We start from the raw sequence: 22,111 nt of genomic DNA, 5'->3' as shown, positions 1-22,111 counted from the left end.
GACTGTCTCAATACTGAATGAGCAGGATTTCCAGTCATAATTCAAGTCAATAATGCCAGGATTCATCGGCTCAAATAGTAACAGAATGGTTCACCACAGAGTCCACACTGAGAATCTTTGGGATGTCGTGAAGAAGATTCAACACATCTTGGCATAAACAATGTTTGCAACTTTGGAATAAAACACATGTTGTGACACAGCGTACGATTTGAAGCAACGCCACAACAAACGCATATGGAGTAATCAAAACTCCAAGTGGTCCAACAAACATTCAAGTCGGAACACTGAATTTCCAAGGACACTGGGCTTCACCGATGAGGGAACACCTGGAGCAAACTCATATACCCCGAGTTTAGGATTCCAAGATGGCTGCCACTGGACAAACACTGCTACTTTTCCCGTTACTATCACTTATGTCGTATTTGTTTCAACATTGAACAGTAACACTGTTTAAATTGTAACTGTAGACATGTTGCTACACTGTTTGAGTGACTGTTGAAATACCACGTAGAGAGCATTGTTAGCATAAGCTAGGTTTGAAAAACAGTGACGTATCTCAGGGGTGACGTCACATCCAGTTCCAACCTCCAAGTTCCCAAGTAAATGGAACGGATTATGTGACTCTTTGAGGCCAGGCGCTGGATATTTAGAACCCAATCACAGCTCAGTCTGCCACAAAATATTTCTTTGGTTTCCCTTTTCAATGACAAACACACTACTGCCACCTGCTGGTGATGAGGCCAATTTCCACATGATGTGCTGGTTGCTCGTCTATTGATGATGTGGTGTGTGCTGGACTAGTGTAACCTTTTCCCACAGCATGACACTGACATTAGCTGGAATATCCTCATCGTAGCACTACAGTAGTTTTATAAAAGAAACACATGTAAAAATATTAAAGAAAAAATTTAAATTAGCCAGAATTAAATAATAAAAAAAAATCTGATTTTGAAATAATGTGCCACACTGATTGTCACCTGCGTTGAGATTGTTACCCAGCGCGTGGGCTGACAGGGTTATCGTGGATCACGGACACGAACTTTTTTGTTGTTGTCGTTGCTCAGAAATAGGATTGGACTGGTACTCACCGCATCTCTGTCCTCTCCCCCGCTCCCCTGCTGATCCATGCTACACAGTTTCCTCTTGTTTGTATTCTCCGACCTCCTCATCTTTCACTTGACAGGGACAATACAAGGAAAACAAGTCCTTGAGTGAGGGCTCACTGCCCGGCTCTGCTCGACCTCAGGGCTCAGCGTGTCCGCTCGGCGGGTAACGACCTCACTATCACACCGCTGCCATTTGTTCGATGAGTTGTAAAGTGAGTGAAGGCTGTGCTGCAGACAGCCATTCCGCGGGCGTCCGCAGCTTGAATCCCCGCTGTCTGTCACATCTGGACAAGTCGTGTTGAAGAGATGTCAATCAAGCTCGCAGCACCTACACAACAACACTTCCCCTTAAAGACAATGAAAAGGGCTTATTTGTTGCCCTTAAATCAGCAGCACAGTCGGATTGGAGCACGCAGAGTCTTTATATCTCGTTGCCACGGTTCGAACTAAACTTTATGTTTGTTTTGTCAGTTCTTCGGTGAAGCGTTGCAGCTAGCTACCTCAGCTAGCAGCTTCCTGCTGCGTGACTAGCAGAGCGGCTAGCCGCGTTACCTGCGCGGCAGCACCGTGACACCCATGACAGGTCTACCTTCACTGACAGCAGACAGCTCCGGAGGGTTCCCGTATGTATTCGGAGCGTTTACTCCGCGTAAATGTTCGTCAGTGAGCGGCTGTCGTCCTCGTCACACCTCCTTCCATCCTCAGACAATAGACTGAGCTCCGTGAAAAGACGCCGCCGGGTCGAGCTCCGTGTCGAAGAGCAGCGGCTGCACACAACGGCATGGCACGGCTCGGCTTGTTTCCTGACTCCTTTGACGCGGTCGCTGGACTGTCAAGGTAGCGCCACTGTGAGGAGGGGACATCCGGTTTGGTATCATCAAGATAAAAGCATCGTTTCTTTCAACTTTCAACTAAATAAGTGATAACATCCTTACATACGTAGCCCAGTGATCAGCAATCTGTTAGAAAGGCTCGTTCAGGACGTTCGTGCGAATATTTAATTATTTTCAGCATTTTATAATTAAATATAATGATGACATGTGAACAATAATGACATGTGAATATAATTACAATCAATTGAGTAATAGCACTCATGTATTGTGATTTGGGTAGGTCAATACTTTGATCATTTAAATGGCTGTGAAACAACAATTTGTGCTAAAATATTAATAATATTATTGTTTTTGTTATTATTATTATTTTATTTTAAAAAAAGACAGAAACACTGAAACAAACTACAGTAAAAAACAAAATCTCAAACATGTAATGTCAGAAAATGCAAATAGCAGCCTGGATCTAAATGACTCAAAATTGCATTCATTGTATAAGAACATCGTATACAAGTATAACACTTGTCCCTGATATAACATTAGATTATCATGTATTTACTTTAAAATATAGGAGTGTTTAATATCTGTCAATGTCCCAAAGCCTTTGATTAAAAAAAATATATCTGGCATTTTATTTTGAAATTCCCTTTTCCCTTTTCCTCTCCCCTGGTTCCAGCTTCACCCACTGACACAGTTTGATGTAAAATTCCACAGACAAATGAAAACATTTCAGTTTAAAAATACATTTTAAATTGTAATATAAATCTATGCGGAATACCTTGTTGTGTATGCAGCCAAGGATTGCACATACAAAGTACATGCCACAAAAAAAAACGATAGCAGCAATAAACAGCCGTAAAATGAACAGCAAAACAAATTCATAAACTAAGTAAGAGTATGAACACCTTGTTGAGAGTAAACTACTGTCAGAGATTTGCTTGCAAGTGTGATGAGATGATCTCATTTGATTCTAACGCCACACCCTCACCGCTGTATTATTTTCAAGCCCAACAGACACTGAATAGATCAGATTTGCTGCAGTGTTCACAAATACAATAACTGTAATTTAACCCCGAAAATTTACAAACACATTGTTAGGAATTTAGTTTATGGAGAATTTATAGTTGCATGAGGATCAAACTGTCTCCTGTCTCTTATCAATATCAAAATAATGATAACATGAAATATAAATACACTGTACAATGTAGCATGAAGGTGATTTATTTGTGTTTTTGTTGACCTGTGCATGCAGGGCTGGCCCAAGCCTTTATGGGGCATTAAGCTGCATTTGGGCCCTCCCACCATCTGAAATGTACCTCGATAAATTGCATTAACTATATTATAGTTAACCAGTGTCACTCTTGTTTTTGTTTTGGGTTTTTTTGCATTAGAGGTGAGTAAAATCACATGGCCTAGTTTTAATTTGTGAAAGACTATGTGTGGTGATACTGGAAAAAATACAATTAACAAGATATATCTAAAGATATCTACTACTATCTACTATTTCTTTCAAATGATAAAATACTTGTCCTCTCACACCTAATCACCAGGAGGGCCCCAAGCAGCTGCTCAGTTCGCTTATGCCTGAGGCCGGCTCTGCATGCATGTCTGTCTGACCGACCTGGAAGATGGTCTACTCAAGAACCGTAATTTTTCCCTGTTATATGAAGTGTTTTACCTGAACTAGGTCCTTCAGGACAAATTCTGTCACATCGTGTACAGACAGTGAGACAGTGAAGCCCACTGGAAAGATTCCTGAAGTTAATGATCAGGTTTGTTGCACTCTGCTGCCACCTGCTGATATAATGGAGGCATGATTTTACTCCATGGACAGTATTATTATCTCAGTATAGGCCCAGTTTACTTTTTCTGATCATCTGAAATTCCAAAAGCGACATTTTAATAAAATAATTCAAGAATCTTTGCGGGCTATTTTACTTTACAAACAAGACAACACACAGGACAGAAGCTGTTTTGTTCCTTGTCCTTTTTTTAAAATCCTTTTAATCAAAATGAGTTTTAATAAAGAGAACATGCTTAAAAATGCATCTGGTCTTTATCCAAAGGTCACATCTTCTCTCACAGCAGCAAAAGAATAAAATATCTTGAATTGATATTCACACTCCCTTAAATATTTACACAAGAGTTGTGGCTCTTAAAACCACAATCAAATCACCCATGAGAAATCACACAAAATAATATTTCAAGATTTTTACACCTGATTTGACAACATAGGTTGTCCACTTTGGTTGATCTTATTGCTAAAAAACACAAATTCATTATTATTCATTTTCTGCTGTTACTTTGCCAAAGAATATATAACACTGTGGTTGATATTAAGCCATTAAACTGCTTCACTGAACGTATTCATCCTAAGAAGAAATCAGACGACATGGCACTTTGAAACCCAGGACTAATACAGCAACACAAAAGGACACACAAAGGCTGGTATTGCACAGTAATCCATAATTTGCATATTTCCATTAACGTTTCAGAGGTCAGTGACGCAACTGTTCATGCACAGAATAAAACTGCTACACAGAAATCAAGTCAAAATGAAAGAAAGTAAGAAATATATCAGAAAAGCTAGTATGCACAATGAGCATCACAAGTTTGGAGAAGAAAAACCAAGGTTTTCCTTTCCTGATTTTGTTTTTGTTTGGTTGAAGCTGCACAGTTTTGGGGGATTTTTACATTACACACACTCCTCAGCAGATTGATGACCACAGTGTAATTAACACTGGGCTAATAAGATGCTGCACATCGCAGCAGCTTCACCAGCAGGCTTTCCAAAACTGGGTTGGACCATTTTTAAAACATAATAAACTGCATACGTTTGTAGTTGCATGTGTAAATTCTATTATGGTGTATTGTCAAACAGAAAATGCAAAACGCTACCTGTGTAATATGCGTGCGTCTTTTTCCATTTCATCAGTAGTATATCTTTATATAAATACAATGAGGACAAAGCAGAAGCCTACAGTATCTGCTGCACCATCATAGGAGTATGGCTTTGTTCCTACAAGCTGCTCAAACCACCCACAAATACAAGCTTCACCAGAAGCTCAGAGGAAGCACTTTAAAAATGTGGCTTTGGCTCATGTGAAGCCTCCTTGTTCCTGTTGTCATGAAATCCCTGCGGAAAGATTACCATCGACCATCAACTCCCAACACTGTGTTACACCCAGTTTATGCCACCGTCAGCCAAACTGGTCTCAGAATAATAAATAAATAAGGAAAACATTTCAGTTGATGCCTCAATGAAAACTTGTATCACACCTATACTCACTATGCTAACGATGACACCACGACGACTGGGCATTTCTAGACAAAATGCTACGCTAAGGGTGACAGTGACGCAGGGTTCACAGTGTTGATCTTAGCGGAGCAGCTTCAAGATGCATTCAAGAAATCTTGTAAATGTCATCGCGTCTGCAAACACACACAAAGTCCGCTAACTAAATGCAAACTTTCATCAAACACTGCGCAGAGCTTTGTTGTCAACTGATAACTGCTAACAATGGCTAGCCCGAGATACATTACACTATTCCTTTGTTCACTGTTGTGTTCCAATGGTACTTGGTAGACATGTAATCATGACATACACACGTACACATGTGTATATATACATATATATATATATATATATATGTGTATATATATATATATATATATATATATATATATATATATATATATTTGTATATATATATATATGTATGTATATATATATATATATATATATATATATATATATATATATATATATATATATATATATATCACGTCAATACTCCACTATATTGTTTCCTGACATCTTGTGGCCAAGGCACAAATGTTGCATACTGGACCTTTAATGGTGCAATTGTTGTTTTTAGGTGAGGACTTTAATTTTCCCTGTGTTTATTAAATTAAACATCTATTAAATACTGGATTGTGTGACGTGACTCGTCACCCACGTGTTCTTGTCCCTTTACGACGTAGCTTATTAAAACCAAAGCAGAAATCTAACACAACACAAGCATCCATTCATATACAGTCCATCATTCAAATGAAATGAAATGTTTCTCCAGCCAATCAGAGAGCCAGGATTCTCCACAGGCTGGTGCGCTACAGAAAGGCTGCCTGCAGGGGGCACTAGTGACAAGCAGGTCCCACTACAGCAGAGGAGGACGAGAGGATGGAGGTGGAGGTTTGGGGCTTCATCAGGACACTCCAACCAGGAGAGAAGGCGAGCTCACAGAAGCCTCTTGTGTTTTCACCTAAAAAAACATTTACATTTACACATTTATTTTATTGTCTTTGTTAAAAAGTTTCCCCTAAAAAATGAAATATCTTAAAAAGTGAAATAATTCCACTCAGATGAGTCACCCACACGCTCTTTTCAACAGTGTTAGTCTCGCTAATGATCATTTCTGACTGCACATACTTATAAAGCCATTGATAGTGCCGTAAAATAATTAATATTAGTTAAAATTATTAATATTAGCTGCACTCAGGTGCACTGTTGCATGGCCACTGTTCATTTTCCCTAATCACTGGCATGGGCAGTGACTGATTAATGATGTGACACATGATCTGTGTTGGATCAGTGGTAGAGTCGCCTTCCGACCTGAAGGCCAGGGTTGGATCCGTGCTCCCTCCCTGGTCTATATGTGTAGAATTGACAGTTTAAGGCACAAACAAACCTCCCCTTTCCAAACGAAGGATTATTATTGTGTGGGATTATCACTAAAATAAGGAAAAGTCGTGAAGGAACAGCTGTAAGCCGTCATCCCATATGTTTGACTCTGCTGGGATGTGATAAGAGGGTTTAACATGCAATGACCTCGCAAATGAATGTTTACTCTGCACAAAGTTACACAACTGAAGGAAACGGTTTGTAAGTTGTTAAGTTGATGGGGCAGACATGCAGCAAAGTCCAGCTTGCTTTGGATCCAGGGTCTCAGGAGGCCTCAGAAGCTGTACCATGATATTTAGTGCTTTACAGTACATTCAAGCAGGCATGGTGCAGCACATTCTACAGTTTTAGATGCGGCGGCTGCACGGAAAAACAGCTCCGAACAAAGAAGAGGCAAAGGACAGAGGAGAAAACAGTAATGCATCGTGACGGATGCTAACAGCTGTGAAACAACAACAACAACAACAACAGCTATGATGACGATGACTGAGCAAATGTGAGTTTTGTGTCATGTCACTGATTTATGGAGATAAAAAGCTAAACGAAAAGGTTTCATCATGATGCAAAAAAACACCGCACCCAACACAGCAAAGCCAGGGCACCGTACCTTTAACAGGCCAGGGGCGTGAGGAAGAGGAGGAAGAAGAGGAGGGGAAAATGGAAGAGGGGGAGGGGGGAGGATTTGTGAAAGAGGCTTGGCCAAGGGAAGAAATCCTCAGCCGGTTCTCCTGAGAAGACTCAGCGGGAGGAGGGAGGAGAGAGGGTGTTACAAGGACGAGTCGGACAGGAAGGAAGCAAAAGATGAGGCTGATTTTCAGACATGATTCTCTCTCACTCACGAGAACAAGCGATGATGTTAACGTGTGAGAGGCTGTGAGGAGCTCACCTGTAAGTTTGTCTTGGCTTTCCTCAAGACGTCCCGTGTCCTCGACACTGTGTACACACACACACACAGACACACACACACACACTGCTATGTTGCAATAAAGACACGTTGTGACAGGATCAGTTGTGTTGATGCACGTGTCATCAGTGACTCACGTTGGCTGACTATAAAGTGCTCCATGCTGTCTTTGGTGCGGTTGGAGCTCCTCAGGCTCTCCATGGCGTCCTTTAGAGCCTGCTCTTGCTCTGAGAGCCTCAGACGGAGAGAAGCCACTTCCTCTGTCAAAGACTCACCCTGCAATCCAACAGCACATCATTACAGGACAACATAAAACTGTGATCTCAGCAAATTATTTAGGCTGCGTTCCATTTACGTCGGAACTGGGAGTGAGGACACACGTGAGTAGCCATTGTTAGCAATATCAGTCCATAACAATGTTATTTGTAATTTGAGGGAACCTGTGAGGCTGCAGGTACTGATGGTAGAGGTCAGGAAGAGGTCAGGGGTGTGTAACCAGTGTAGTGTTAGAGAAAATATCACTTCTCTACATGTTTGTTTCATAGATTATAATCTGGAATAACACTGAATTCCATAAATAATATACTTCAAATACAAGAAATATTGGAAGAAACACCTGAAACACACATGTGTGAAGTATACAGTTTCTAAAAGGTCAAAATATTCCTTTAGACTGAATATTAACCTTGTTCTTAACCAGGTCTTTCAGTTCAAGTAGGTCTTTCACTGACACTCATCATATTGATAATATTGAATAGATTTGTGGAAAACATTAAATATTCTAAATTAAAAATCATATTTAGACTTAATAACACTTCTAATCCTAATTATGGGCATTATATATTAAGCATTATTATAGCAGAAAAAAACTAAAGAAATAAAGCAGGTGTTATCTGAAATGAAAGACAATAACGTAAAGTGTCCTTTAAGATCATCTAATACACATACACATACATGTTCTCCCGTGTGTGCACAGGATCTCTCTCCGTGTGGGGAGAGAACCTGTGCAATGAGTGAGCGTTGAAAGACAAACAAAGCTGCATTGACTTCACTAGCAGGGACAAAGACATATCAAAGACACTGCATTCACACTCGCTGCTGGTTCCTGACCTCTTTGGTTTCCTCAGCGTTTGGCAGAGCTGCTCTCCAGAACATCTGGAGCAGAGAGTGGGCCTCCTCCAGGATCTGCTGCAGGGTTTCAGTGTCCAACAGCAGCTTCTTCATTGAGTCTGAAGGCTGCGACAGAAAATAGGAGATGATGACCAAATGTCCTGCAGCTGACAGTATGAAAACAGACGTACGTGACCCTGGGTTTGTTTGAGGTCGGTGACCTCTCACCTGATGAAGGCTGAACTCCTGCAGCACAGAGGAGGTAGACAGGGCGGCCTTCATCTTGCAGAGCAAGGTGCTGCCCTCCAGGATCTGCTGCTGCAGGGCATTAAAGTCATCAATGTGGCCCACTGCATGACAGCCATGATGGCTGGTAGAAGAAACACAGGCTGCAGGGAGGAGGACGAGGAGGAACAGCAGGAGAGAGGCAACACAGAGGGATTAAAAAACACGAAAGAACAGTTTGTGTCACATTAGGTCAAATGAAGTTCCTCACCATGATCTTCAGCTCCAGTCTCTTCTGTTTGTTTGTGGACAGGATGCAGAGGAGAGGAGGGACTGATGAGTCCAGCGTTTCTTACAGGAGGAGATAGAGCGTTATCTGAGGAGGAAAATGTTCATCAGTGCTAGACTTTTCCAGAAAAACACTGTGTTCTCTTGGTGTCTTCAAATGGGACTTTTGAACACATCATAACATCCTGTCCTTCTCTTCTTCTACTTCTGCTTTGTCTCTCCCTTTACTGTAGGTGTCGCCACAGCAGATCGTCTGCCTCTATCATGTCCTCTTCTGTTACACCCACTGTCCTCATGTAAAATATTAACCCTGACCACCACACTGTCCTTCACCCAGTTATCTCAGAGAGACAGATCTGATTTTACTGTCAGCTATGAACAGAGCTTTACAATGAACTGGCGTGACCTGCAGATTGAGGTTGTACTGACCGTTAAAGAGTTGTCTCTTGGCTCGAGGCCATCCACCCAGGTCAAAGGTGACACCGCTGTGTCCTGACTGACCTGTGAAGAAACACACACACATTTAAAAAGTAATTAGTGACATAGATGGGAGCGCTCATCTTCATTGTCGATTGATAATCATAGATTTCTATTTTCACTATCATCTGTTGGCCTTAAAAAGAGGTGGAGTGCAATCAAAGAGCGAGAGTCTTAGTTTGAACACTGGGTGATTTTCAAACTGCAGGATGATCATGTATCCTGCAGCCGTGCAGCTGCCACCACCGCCTCTGTCCTTTGTAACTGGAAAGAACTTGTTCACAGCTGCTTCTGCTCCAGGAGTTCCACCCATAATCATTTCTTCAGTAGCTGCTCCAGCAATAAGGTGCACACTGTACGTCACCCTGTGAACACATTTTCTCCAACTCTTTGTGGAGTTCTGGCTTCTGATTGAATGAAGTGTCTTGGAATCACAGAAAAAGTTCCTCCCAGGTCAAAAGCTGAGCTCTCGGCACAAACATCACATGGTTTTATACAAAGACAATTCAAAGAGCCACTAAATATGAATGCAACACCTGCAATGCAAATACCACAATGACACAAATTGCATCACTTCAAGTCGTTAAAACTGTTTGTTACTGAGAAACCCAAATACTCTAGAGCCATGGTTCTCAAACTATGATATATGTAAAACCAGTGGTTCGCGAGCTCCCTCTGGTGGTACTTTGAGGAAAATCAGAAATACTGTTCTACTGTAGAATTATACCAGGGTATGTGATCCGTGGAGCTGAGGAATTTTGACTAAAGTGCGTAAAACATTAAACAAGAATAATAATAATGAGAGTAATCCACCAGTGTGTGCAGGATTATGTGAGGAATGAGGAGAATGAGAGAATAAATGATCTTATTGGGAATAAATCTGACTTTGCTCGACCTATTTACACCACTGTATTTCAAAACAAAATCTCATCTCTCAGATGTCACTTGAAATAAAAAAGTTTGAGAACCACTGAGCTACGTCACAATATATATACAAGTACACAACTATTCAACACAGACTTGAATGGAAAGACTTCAGCGACACAGCCCTCACTTCAGTATGCTGTGCAGAGGCTAATGTGTGGATGCTTGCAGAAGTCTCTGGAAGACCATACGTCATCCTCTCACCCAAATGTGTGCTGCTGGTGACTCCGCCCTCCCTGCGACACGTGTGCAGCTGACACTGAAGAGAGTGGACGAGGCTGTGGTTCTCACTCAGCTGCTGCTGGAGTCTGTCAGTGCACAATCGAATAAAAACAAACACATCATTGGATTGTTCTTGTGTCTGATGGAGTATTTACGGCCATGCGGAGGGAAAAGATAATCAAGCTTTTGACACACACACACACACACACCTGTTGATGGTTTCGTGACTCCTTTGTCGCTCCTGTTTCAGTTGTGTTATCTCCTGGTCGTGAGATTCAGCCTCGGCTCGCAACTTCCTGCTTTGCTCCGCCCATCGCTCCACCTCAAGCTCTGCCTCCCTCAACCTGCTCTGCTCCTGTAGCACCGCTTCTTTCAGCTGATCCACCTCCTTACCGCCCTCTACAGGGTGCACATGACATTGAACTCACACCTTGAATCGGAGCAAACTATTGACGATGACTATCTCTGACTAGAGGAGGAGGAGCATGCTCTATGACAGACGTGTGCGTGGCACCGTACCGGCAGTGGTCTGCTTCAGCTGCTTCTGCAGTCTGACGTTCTCCTCTTTCAGGAGTCTGATCTCAGAGGAGAGCTGACCAACGGAGTCCAGACCCTGGATGTAGATGTTGGTCGGAGCACCTGGAGGACAGGGAGAAGGTAAGAGAGGGACATGAAGAAGGACATGTCATTTCCCCTGTAACTAACATCAGGGGCACAGAAGCAGTAATAAAGCCTTTCATTGATTAGAATTGATTGTACAATATTCTTTCATCTACCCTTCCTGATGTAACCTTTCCACTTATTGGGACCCACACTAAGAGTGCACTGGATGTGGCCCACCGTGGGCCCCCGCCTGGGGTCAATTTAAAGATTCCAATTAACAATGAGCAATGGGGATCGGGTACCTTGCTTCAACTGGCAACCCTCCGGTTACAAGCCAGGTTCCCTTTCTGTTTGGCCATGGGCTGCCCGATTGTACAATGAAATAAATATAAATAAATATAAATAAATGTATTTATAAACAGATTCTTAGGATAATTCAATGGGAAAGTAAAAGAAAAAAATCAGCATGAAACAACAACACACAGATCAAATTAGCCTGAATTAATTTTGATAAATTCATTATTTCAACCTGAAATAACTGGAGTTACCATTATTTTATCTTGTCTATTATCAACTTAAAATGGTTGATAAGAACATATAATCAGCTCTTTAGTCGGGTCTTTATTGACATTAAAAAGACAAAATATTACACACATTTTCATCTTTGTCTTAGAAACACTTCATCTCTTGCAGTTTTTTAACTCTCGACTCACAACTATCTTTATTTAAAAGTGCCTTTAACTAGACTATTCTACCAAGTTAAGGTCCTTATTTTAACATTTTAAACTTTTTGACATTACATTCTTAATAATATATTAATTCTCAATAATATATTTATATGATATTAGGTTAAGATCTTCCTTTTTTTAACTTTAAATTTGATCTGCATATTGAATTAGTCATTTTTTTACCTATTTCTTTTCACCTCATTTTAATCAATTTCTTTATAAAAAGTTATAGATCTATATATATATATACATATATATATTTATTGATTTCTTGCAATTCTTGTTTCATAAATGTCTGCCATTGTATGAAAAGTACTGCATAAATAAAAAGTTCAATAAAAAGACAGATGCTGCCCTTGCCAGCCTTTTGGTTTGTAGATAAAAAATGAATGAATGATTTAATAAATAAATAAATGATTTAAATAATCACTCCTGGTGTTTTTCTGGTGTCTCCTCTTTGTCCTCCTGCTCTGTTGCAATGCCCCTGATAAGTTTATCAGCTAATTATAATCCTTGAGACTCTTTCCTCTTTTTTTTAACCATAGTTTCTAAAGTTTACATAAATTACTCCATGTTTTGTAACGTGTGAAAACCCTTGTGTGAGTATTAATGCATGTCCTATGACATGATGTAGAGTCTTGTCACCTTTCTCAGCGGCAGTGTGGACCAGTCTGTCCTCCAGCTGCTGCCGGAGGCGGTCGTTGGTCTGGATGGAGTCCTCCAGTCTCTGCCTCAGAGTCCTCACCTCCCTCAGATGCTCTTTCATCAGGTCTGAACCTGTAACACACGAGTCACGCGCGGGTTCACTGGTGTCGGTCAATAAGTACTTGGTCTGTGATCTAACGCTAAGTCTGTGCATGAACATGTTCTCGTTCAATTATAACAATGGTTCTTTGTTTAGAATGAACAATATTGAGAGTTTCTACCTGTGTGGCTGGTGCCTGACTGGTACCCTGATGATCCTGACGACAGGTCGGCTCCGAGTCGCGATGCTCGGAGCCCGTAGGTCTTATCCCACAATGCACTGCTCTCCAGCAGGCTGGCCCCGGCTTTCATGGCAAAGCTGGCATCCAGATTGCTTGTGAAAGGAGAAGGCTGGTATCCATGGAAGGGGAGTGGCACGAAGGCAGAGGGGTCGGACTGCTGGTGGGTGAACGGGAAACCGTGGAGCGGTTTGGACTGGGGGGTGGAGAACCCTGTGGAGGGGGAGAAAATCCAGTCAAGTTAAATAAAGGCAAACAAGTTGTACCATGTTAGTGTGAAACAGAGGAAGGAGAAAGAGGATTGTAGTTAATCAGGGGTATCACAGCAAATCCATGTCCAGCTGGACGCTGTGGGGTCATGTGAAGTCTTTTAATGAGAGAGAGGGAGTGTGTGCAAGGAGATACAGATGAAGGTAAAGAGAGGAGGGAAGTAACACAGCACAGAGAAGTACATGCAGCAGCATTAAAGCTGCAGTAGGCAAAACAAATGAAAAAAAAGACTGGTGTTTTCTGGGATCACAGCTCTCTGTGTCTGTGTCTCCATAGCATGGGTTGTGCTTTTGAGCTTGACATTGTGATGGATGTAACAGAGATGAGTGCAAACATGTGAGCACATCAGTGTGCACACTGATACTTTTTTAAATGTGTCATTAACAGAACATATTATCATATTAGGGACTAAACTCAGTATAGAGGCCAATTCCAAACCAACGGCTGTTCCTCATTTTAAAACTTTTCCAGGAATTTCATGACCATGGGAACCCCAGGAATCTGTGTCTTGTCAGATTGCTTTATTTCTGTTTGTTGTTAAGTTTTCTCTTCTTTGTCTTCGTTCTCTAAGATAAAATGAATGAATCAGGATCAAAACTGGCTTGCTTCTGAAATTCTCAGTCTCGTGCACCACGCAGTGTTATCCATTTTAGTTAGTGTGCACACACACACACACTCACACAAACACACTCAAGCATAGGGCAGAAGTCTCAAACTCGTGGCCTGTGGCCCGCCATTTAGTTATAATGAGTTATTTCTTTGTTTTTGTTTTTGCATATAACTATATATCGTTGCATATCAATTTAAAATTTGGTGAAGCCACAAATATCGTTGTTGCACTATCATGATGGAATACTCTTGACCGGCCCCCTACTGACCAGACCAGACCAGACCCTAATGTCATTTGAGTTTGAGACCCCTGACGTAGAGTCGGTCTGACGCACTCTCACTGTCTCCCAGCTGCCTCTGTAACATCTGCAGCTCCCGTTGCACCTCAGCTAAGGAGAAACCTGCTCCCGTGCCGCTGCCTTGGTAACGGGTTCGCATGGTGGCTGGGTGGGAATGGGAGGGCAAGGGTGCAGTTTGTGCAGTGGACGAGGGAGGAGGGAACAAGGGGGCAGAGGTGAAGACTGAAGCAGGAGCTAGGAGTTTAAGAGAAAACGAAGGGATGAAAAGAATCTGCAGTCTGAAGGACAGCAATGAAAGTAAAGAATTCACAACAACACAGCAGAAACAAAACGTTTCGCTCTCTCTTACTCTACCTGTCTTACTCTTCATGTCAGCAGTTGTGTGTGGAGAGCTGGGGCAATGCATGCTGGGACAGCTGAGGCAGGACTGGGTTCTGTGGGATGAGGTGATGGATGGAGGGGCAGATGGATGATGGTGTGATGTGGTGCTACTGTGGAGAGAGTGGCAGTCTGGAAATGAAAAGGCAAAAAATGGAAGAACAGTGTGAATACATCTGTGTGTTTCCTGCTGTGATGTCACACTGAGGCGAACAGAGAGGACAGAGGACAGTGGACAGTGGACAGTGTGGTCACTTGAAGCTAAAGATGAGCTCAAGTACAGTTGAGGAAGTGTTGAGAGAGGAACTAGCACGTGGTGTGATACATTTGAAATCAGTGGTCACGATGGCAAACTCATAGACATTTTTAGATTTATGCATCATCAGTTGCATATGACATGTCCAGGTCCAGCCGGGGGCGTAGCGGCGAGCACTGTTGCCTCACAGGTCCAGGTTCAGTCTGTGTGGAGTTTACATGTGTGTGTGGGATTTCTCCGGGTTCAGCTGGACCCTCTAACTTGACTGTAGGAGTGAATGTGAGAGTGAATGTGAGAGTGAATGTGTGTTGGTCATGTGATGGGCTGTCCAGGGTGTGACCCCGCCTCTCGTCCTATGTCAGCTGGGAAAGTGTGAAAGTGAAGCTTCTTTTTTTCAGTGTTTGTAAATCTTCCTGATAACCCCTGGGATTGCAGGACCCACTTCCCTGCGCGTGATTCATATCCCGTTCTTACCTGAGCTGACTCGGGCAGAAGTCGGTATTTCCTTCCGGCTAAGCCCGTTGATGATGTCCGCGTTGGAGCGAACCTCCACGTCCCCGTTTGTCGATCCACGGTCGTCGGACACGTAGGAGATGCGATCGGATTGGTCCGTGACATCGGAGAGGGCGTGGCTGCTGCAGGGCGTGTCAGAACCATGAGACGGAGGACGATGATGATGATGATGCTGGTGTAGTGTGGCGCGGAGAGACTCGATGACTTTGTCCTTTTGCTGCAGCTCCTTACTGAGCCTGCTCACAGAGAACACACACACACACGTGTTGATTAGTGTGGACATCTACAGGTAACACATGGGTGACGCTTTCATATTACTGAAGTATTAATATGCATCTGGACAACAGTCTTCATCTACTGTAGCAGCTTAAGTGAAGCTAGGAATTGCTAGCATTGTTTTCCAACCATGTGTGACACCACACTGCTTTGTTTTTGTTTGGGTGGCAGTGGCTCAGTGGTGGAGCGAGTCGTCTTTATGACTGGGAAGCAGTGGGTTCAATTCCTAGCCCATGTGTTTGACTACTGTATGAAAGCTGACATTTCTTGAGGTGGGGTATTCATAAATAAGCCCGTATGCAACATCAGTCAAGCAGTAGCCGCTGAAGACAGTCCAAGTGAGGGAAGAGGACTGGAGCCAAACAGAGCCCAGAGGAGTTCTCTGTCAGATCACGTCATCCGCTGTACACTTAAACGTTTTGTTTTGCAATGTAAAACTGCAAAAGTTACTCTGATCTAAAGTGATAGTAGAATAAAATAAAGGTCAAGAGCTCATTGTATTTATCTACTGACTCATAGTTACTCATATTTCTACTACATCCAGCACAGGGACAGACAACCATTCACTCTCACACCTACGGTCAATTTAGAGTGTCCTGTCTGCCTAATCCCCAAATCTGCAAGGAAACCAGAAAACCCACACACACACATTGGTGTCACGAACCTGACCCCTGACCTGTGCCTCATGTCTCCTACAATGGGATTACATTCAGATTTTCCTGATCACATGTTCCAAATGGAAAAGCTTTGCATCTGTTCAGGAGCAGCCAGTACAGACAGAACCAGTCTGTGATTACAATGTGTCTTCACTGTCAGATCCAGTTCTCTTGCATAGGAAAACTCTTATCGAAATCATTTCACATTTTAATTGAAGGAAAATGAGCAACAATAATGAGAGATGTGTACCAGGTGTACACACACACACACACACACACACAGGTGAAAATGCTGTCTCACACTCAGTCAAAGGACACACACTCACACCCACCACATGTGCAGTGTGTCTCCTTCCGGATGATTTCATTAATGGTGACATGTTGAAGCACAGATGCTGAGGGGGAGGTCAGTCATTTAAATACATAACAAGCTCTCTCTCTCTCTCTCTCTCACGCACACACACACACACACACATACATGTTTTATGTCTGTATTTATATAGCAGTCAACAGTGTGTGTGTGTGTGTGTGTGTGTGTGTGCATTAAGTGTCAGAATGTCAGAATGCACAGCGTGGTCTAATTCTCCGGAAGCAGAAACAGAAGCTTCACTTCTGCTCTGCTGCTCGTCTGGATGGAGATTGTTCTTGTATAGATTGTATAGGAACAATCTAGAATTGGTTTACACTTAACGGGATAGTTCAGGTCTTTTGAAGTGTAGTTGTGCGAGGAACTGAGCGTTGTGTGTTTGTTCCAGTTGTTGTGGGCATTCCTGAACACTTTTAACTCAGACATGCACATATAGTCCTGGTTCATTTTCAGCACCATTTGCTGGCCCCCCTCTAAATAAAATGCTCACCAGATATAATTTATGTCTGCTGAAGAATGTGATCGCTGCTCTCTGAAACATGGGAGCGTCGATCTACAGCTGCAAGTCCAAAGTCTTACTTACTTGTTGAGCTGTGTGAGCAGCGCCCTCCTCTCTCTGTCAGTGTGCTTCTTCAGCAGCAGCAGCTCTCTCTCCTGAGCCTTCCACTCCCACAGAGAGAAGGAGAACAGGGAGTCTCTGTACAGCGGGCTGCTCTTTGACAGCATGGACTTCCACAGAGGAGCCATGAGTCTCATCCAGCCCGCGACAACGTCTCACCTGGCTACTGCCCGGCCATGGCTCTTGTCCTGCCCTCTGCTCTTTCTCTATCCCACACCCAGGGATGACTGAGCAAGTGGGCGATCAGATGGAAAGCAGAGCAAAGCGATTCCGGTTTGGTCTTCTCACGGAGATGAGTGGATTTTGAGGACTGTCTTCACACCTGTACACACATCCTGGGAGTGTGTGTACATGTGACCACAGGTGGTAAAGCAAATATGTCCCAAAAACTGGATTGAACCTTCAGAGATCAGTCAGATGGTAGACGACAGGAACAGTTCTAGTTCAGTTTCTGTATTTTACTTCACCAGTGGGAAGATCGGAAGATTAAGCACGGAATAAATTCAAAGGCTAAACACAAATTTAGTAAATGATTGAAAGGAACTTCAAATTGTACTCTGCATCTCCTTCTTTTCTCTTTAACAGCACAATTCGTCCATTTCCTCTTCTTTAAATGACTCCTAAAAGGAAAATCCTCTTCATTGTGTTTCATACACAATCTCTCCTCCCAGCATCACCAGTCCTGACGTGGAAATGTGATGACGACAGAGCATCATGAAGAGGGAGGAGGCTGGATAGAGGGCCGTGCATAATAACGGACACACAGATCCCGAGGGCACGTGTGTTCACGCTCCAACAACCACGAGAGAAGCTGAAAGGACAGTCGTCCACAAAGCACCACTTCCCCCTGTTCTTCCCCCGGTTTGTTTGAGTGCTTTGAGAGACACATCCATCCACCTGCAAGCAGAGAGAGACTCCGGGATGATCCTCACAAGAGGGAAACTTTCACGTCCACCTTCAGTTTTAGGAGAATCCAAGAAATCTGATGTAGTGGAAAAGCAAAAACTGTGTTGTCCTCAGTCCACGGATAAAACCTGATCTAGGTTTACTACGAGTGTATCTTAGATACTAGTGATCGGAGCACTGCGGTGTGTTTGGCACCATGTGCTGCTGCTGCTGCTGCTGATGCAGAGAAGCAAAGTGATGCTCTCTGCTGCCCTCCCCTCTCCCTCTCTCTCTCCCTCTCTCTCTGCAGTGAGCTGCTCCTGACCTATTTCAGTCCCACTCCAGGTTTTAATAACTTAACCTGATTAGGAGCCATGTCAACGTGAGCAAAAGCAAAAGCCTCAGAAGCATTTAAGCCAGTAGTGCTACACACAAATATACTATATGTACTATATTCACCATTTCATTCATAGATGTTCAAATTTCACATAACAGTTCTGTGTGTCAATTATATGTCTTTGATATTTCCAGTAGATCAAAAACAAATGACTTTGTTTGTTTCCTCAACTAAAATGTACAAAATAGTTATGGCCACAATACAGAATACTGAGATCTGAGTCAGAGTTTTGACCTTTTTCTTTTCAGAGAATTTCAGAGAAACTGTGATATTAAAATCACGTTTAGAAGAACATGATAGTCACAATAATGTCAGACTTCTGACTTTCATGTGAAAATGTAAAACAATCAAATAACTATCTGAGTATTAATGATATACATTTGGCACTACAGTTGCTTTGGTTCCCCAGAATCAAACAATTGAATGACTACTGTGTGTAAATCTAGTTATCAGTGCTCAGATGGCAGGTAACCATGGCAGCAGCAGCAGTGCTGACAGCTTAACAGTAATGTAGGTTATTCATTACATTACATTACATGTCATTTAGCAGACGCTTTTATCCAAAGCGACATACAAAAGTTATTCACCTGTGAAACCGATGCAAGCACGTGTTAAACGGAGTGATACCAACACAGACTATGCATCTGCTTACTGACATAAACAAGAAAATCACTCATATGATAACTGAGCTCATTTGTACCATCATATATGTTATATTAAGAGGAGGAATAATTCATTGATATTATGATTGTGTTTCTGAAAGTTAGAGCTGAACAATACTTTTTAAATACTGCAATTTAATCTCCAATATTCAAAAGTGAATCTTCACTTATTGTGATAATTATGGATCGTGATCACTCAAAGCTAAAAGCTTTTCAGCACACACACACACATACACGTACATACACCCAGAATGAAAGGAACAGCCTAAATTCAACAGACTGTCGCTGAAAACACATTCAATAATTCTCCTTTCCATCTGCTCGGCCATCTGTGCCACAGTGGAGAACTGCATCACCCTCCCATGTCAACACAACACCATCTCGAGGTCGTGGCATGTCCCAGTTCATTTAGCAACAATACTCTCAACCATTTTATCATAGATTTATAAACATTTTTACACCATTTGTTTCTTTCTGCCTCATTCAGGTATCAAAATGAAGAAGACACGTAACATCCGAGTAAACATCCAGGACAATCTTCAGAGTCTCACGCTCACTTTTTACTGTAAACGGATCGAGTTGAAAATCCATACTCATCTGCAATCCAATCCATTCCAACTTTATTTGTAAAGCCCTTTAAAAACAAGAACAGCTGAAATAAAAGTTGTGCACATCAGAGATAAAATATAGAAACATAAGAAAATGAGGAAATAGTTCTTTGTTCTTTCGTTAGCTACGGCTACGCTACACGTGTTCAGTCCCCACTCAGTAGCCACTTAGTACCCAGGTACTGAAAAGGGAAATGGGCATACGCAGGTAGGGCCACCATGGAAACCACAGACAAACACGCGTGGGACACAAATTGTCAATTCCAATCGTCATATTTGGTACAGGAGTAGAAGGCAGAGCTGCCAAGTCCCATCCATAACCATGAAACAACAACGATAAACATGTGTGTGTGTGTGTGTGTGTGTGTTAGAACCATTATAAGACAGAAGTAAGTTATTACATTATTGTCTCTAGTTATTACATTTGTAGAGATTTTTTTTTAACCTGACTATTGTCTTATAACCAGCCAATAATGGAATATGTAATAAATATGTTATACATTGACTTTACATTAACATTTTGATGTGATCGATTCAGAGATGTAATTCCATTATTGGACATGTCGGAGCCATTCTGATCATTAATTATAGTGATCTTACATCTTAATTGTTTATCATGGTGGCTAAAAATAGTCACTACTGGACAGTTATGACATTACATGACTTTTATTACATTAAAAACGGAAAGAAATGTCATTATTGTAAGTTATGTAACACATACAGTAAATGGTGGTTATTACAATGACTTTCTATTTTTTACTCTGGTTTCTGCCTTGGCCATCCTCTCAGTTAAATAATTAGTCAATTCACTCATTCATTGTCGACCACCTTAACCAGAAAGGTGGGGTACACCCAACCATTCACTCTCACACTCACACCTACGGTAAATTCAGTGTCCCATTAACCCGTGCATGTATTTGGACTGTGGGAGGAAACTGCAGAACCATCCTGGGTCTTTCTGCTACAAGGCAACAGTGCTAGCCACCACGCCACTGTTTGGTTCTGAATGTTAAACCTAATTCCATGATTAAACCATATGAGCCCATTGTTTTATTGTTTTGTGGAGAATACGTGACATTTCTCAAATGTCACATCTCAAATCCTGTCCCTTTTAACTTCTATATAAGAAATATGAAGTCCATAACTCTGTTTGCCCTTATTTGACTTGTGCTGCCCTTGTGTCTCCTCATTCATTTGCCTTCTCATCCTCTCCGTCTCTTATCACTGACTTTCTGACCGATCGCCTGGACAGTAAAGGTCAGTGCTGGAACAACCGTGCCCTGCTGGTCATGACTGATTGTCGTGGTGAGGACATCGCGGTCACAGCTCTGCCTTTCAGTGCTGTGACGTCAGATGACTTGATGTCAGAGGAAAGTTTCCTACGCTGCCGAAGGGATGAATAAAATAAACCAAACACTGGGGAAGACAAAAATACATGGCCTGTATGTGGTCTTTAAATATACTGTATTCATTCATGTCTTCTCTGTCTACAGTCACATGTCGTTATATTCACTCATTCACACACATTGATGCAGCATCAGGAGGAGTTAGAGGTTCAGAATACTTTGTCACACACACAAGTGTTGAAATCTTTCTACTCGTGATGAGCTTAAGATTAGCTTGTAGTGTAATTAAACCTCTAAGGCACTTGTTTGCAGGTGTAAACCCATGTATCTGTGCATCTAGTTAATGTTATTTGTTGATCCAGACGTCAATCTGCACGTTGTGGTCAAACACCAGCTACCCCTGGCTTTGTTCGTCCACTCTTGCTTCACCGGCACAAGCTTTCGTCACAGTCCGTGTTGTCCCAGACTCCTCCCCCTCCATTTTATAAAGGGGAGGAGTCACTTTAGGAGCCTTTGAGAGGCCCGTCTCACTGAGAATCACGCGCAGCTGCAACTGGGTGTCAGATTTCACTAACAGACCACGCCCCCTGCAGTGTTCCTCACTCCTCACTCACAGCCCGCTTCTTGGCATTTATCAAAAATTATAGCCTTTATTTTTTTACTGTTATAAGAACCACCTTTAGTCCTTTAAAAACATTTTAGTTTCTCCCTCTTTTACAACAGCTAGGATTTTTGTCAATTTGCTCCATAATTGGGCCATGCAGTGGAGTAGTAGCTAGCACTGTTGTCTTGCAGCAAAAAGATCAGGGTTCACAACCTTCCTGTATAAGAGTTTGCCAGTTCGAATCCCCACTGCAGCTTTGCCATTTGCCCATTCACACTCTTTCAC

At 42.2% G+C, this 22,111-nt stretch overlaps 2 protein-coding genes across 13 annotated transcripts in view; both read right to left on the bottom strand.

Annotated features, from left to right (window-relative positions):
- The window catches only part of mast2 (microtubule associated serine/threonine kinase 2), a 134,729-nt gene extending 132,808 nt beyond the window's left edge, over nucleotides 1-1,921 (bottom strand). For all 7 annotated transcript variants that reach the window (XM_044044640.1, XM_044044641.1, XM_044044644.1 and 4 more), the window contains exon 1: nucleotides 1,089-1,921. In XM_044044640.1, the coding sequence (XP_043900575.1) occupies nucleotides 1,089-1,169 (81 nt within the window). In that variant the 5' untranslated portion in view covers nucleotides 1,170-1,921. The remainder of the gene's footprint in view (nucleotides 1-1,088) is intronic.
- A 3,901-nt stretch (nucleotides 1,922-5,822) lies between these two features.
- LOC122780640 (phosphodiesterase 4D interacting protein) overlaps nucleotides 5,823-22,111 on the bottom strand; it is a 96,660-nt gene continuing 80,371 nt past the window's right edge. For 3 of the 6 annotated variants that reach the window (XM_044043741.1, XM_044043739.1, XM_044043735.1), the window contains 16 exons: nucleotides 15,368-15,642; nucleotides 14,614-14,769; nucleotides 14,296-14,493; nucleotides 13,025-13,294; nucleotides 12,744-12,875; nucleotides 11,287-11,406; nucleotides 10,977-11,166; nucleotides 10,750-10,853; nucleotides 9,574-9,645; nucleotides 9,128-9,232; nucleotides 8,860-9,020; nucleotides 8,632-8,757; nucleotides 7,659-7,797; nucleotides 7,504-7,550; nucleotides 7,225-7,354; nucleotides 5,823-6,198 (listed from right to left, as the gene is read on the bottom strand). In XM_044043741.1, coding sequence (XP_043899676.1) covers nucleotides 6,074-6,198; nucleotides 7,225-7,354; nucleotides 7,504-7,550; nucleotides 7,659-7,797; nucleotides 8,632-8,757; nucleotides 8,860-9,020; nucleotides 9,128-9,232; nucleotides 9,574-9,645; nucleotides 10,750-10,853; nucleotides 10,977-11,166; nucleotides 11,287-11,406; nucleotides 12,744-12,875; nucleotides 13,025-13,294; nucleotides 14,296-14,493; nucleotides 14,614-14,769; nucleotides 15,368-15,642 — 2,350 coding nt within the window. In that variant the 3' untranslated portion in view covers nucleotides 5,823-6,073. The remainder of the gene's footprint in view (nucleotides 6,199-7,224; nucleotides 7,355-7,503; nucleotides 7,551-7,658; nucleotides 7,798-8,631; nucleotides 8,758-8,859; nucleotides 9,021-9,127; nucleotides 9,233-9,573; nucleotides 9,646-10,749; nucleotides 10,854-10,976; nucleotides 11,167-11,286; nucleotides 11,407-12,743; nucleotides 12,876-13,024; nucleotides 13,295-14,295; nucleotides 14,494-14,613; nucleotides 14,770-15,367; nucleotides 15,643-22,111) is intronic. The other 3 variants (XM_044043736.1, XM_044043737.1, XM_044043738.1) reach the window with 3 other exon arrangements.

Source organism: Solea senegalensis, linkage group LG14, assembly GCF_019176455.1.
Source record: "Solea senegalensis isolate Sse05_10M linkage group LG14, IFAPA_SoseM_1, whole genome shotgun sequence".
NCBI lineage: Eukaryota > Metazoa > Chordata > Actinopteri > Pleuronectiformes > Soleidae > Solea > Solea senegalensis.
This window is presented reverse-complemented; position numbering and strand designations above follow the sequence as displayed.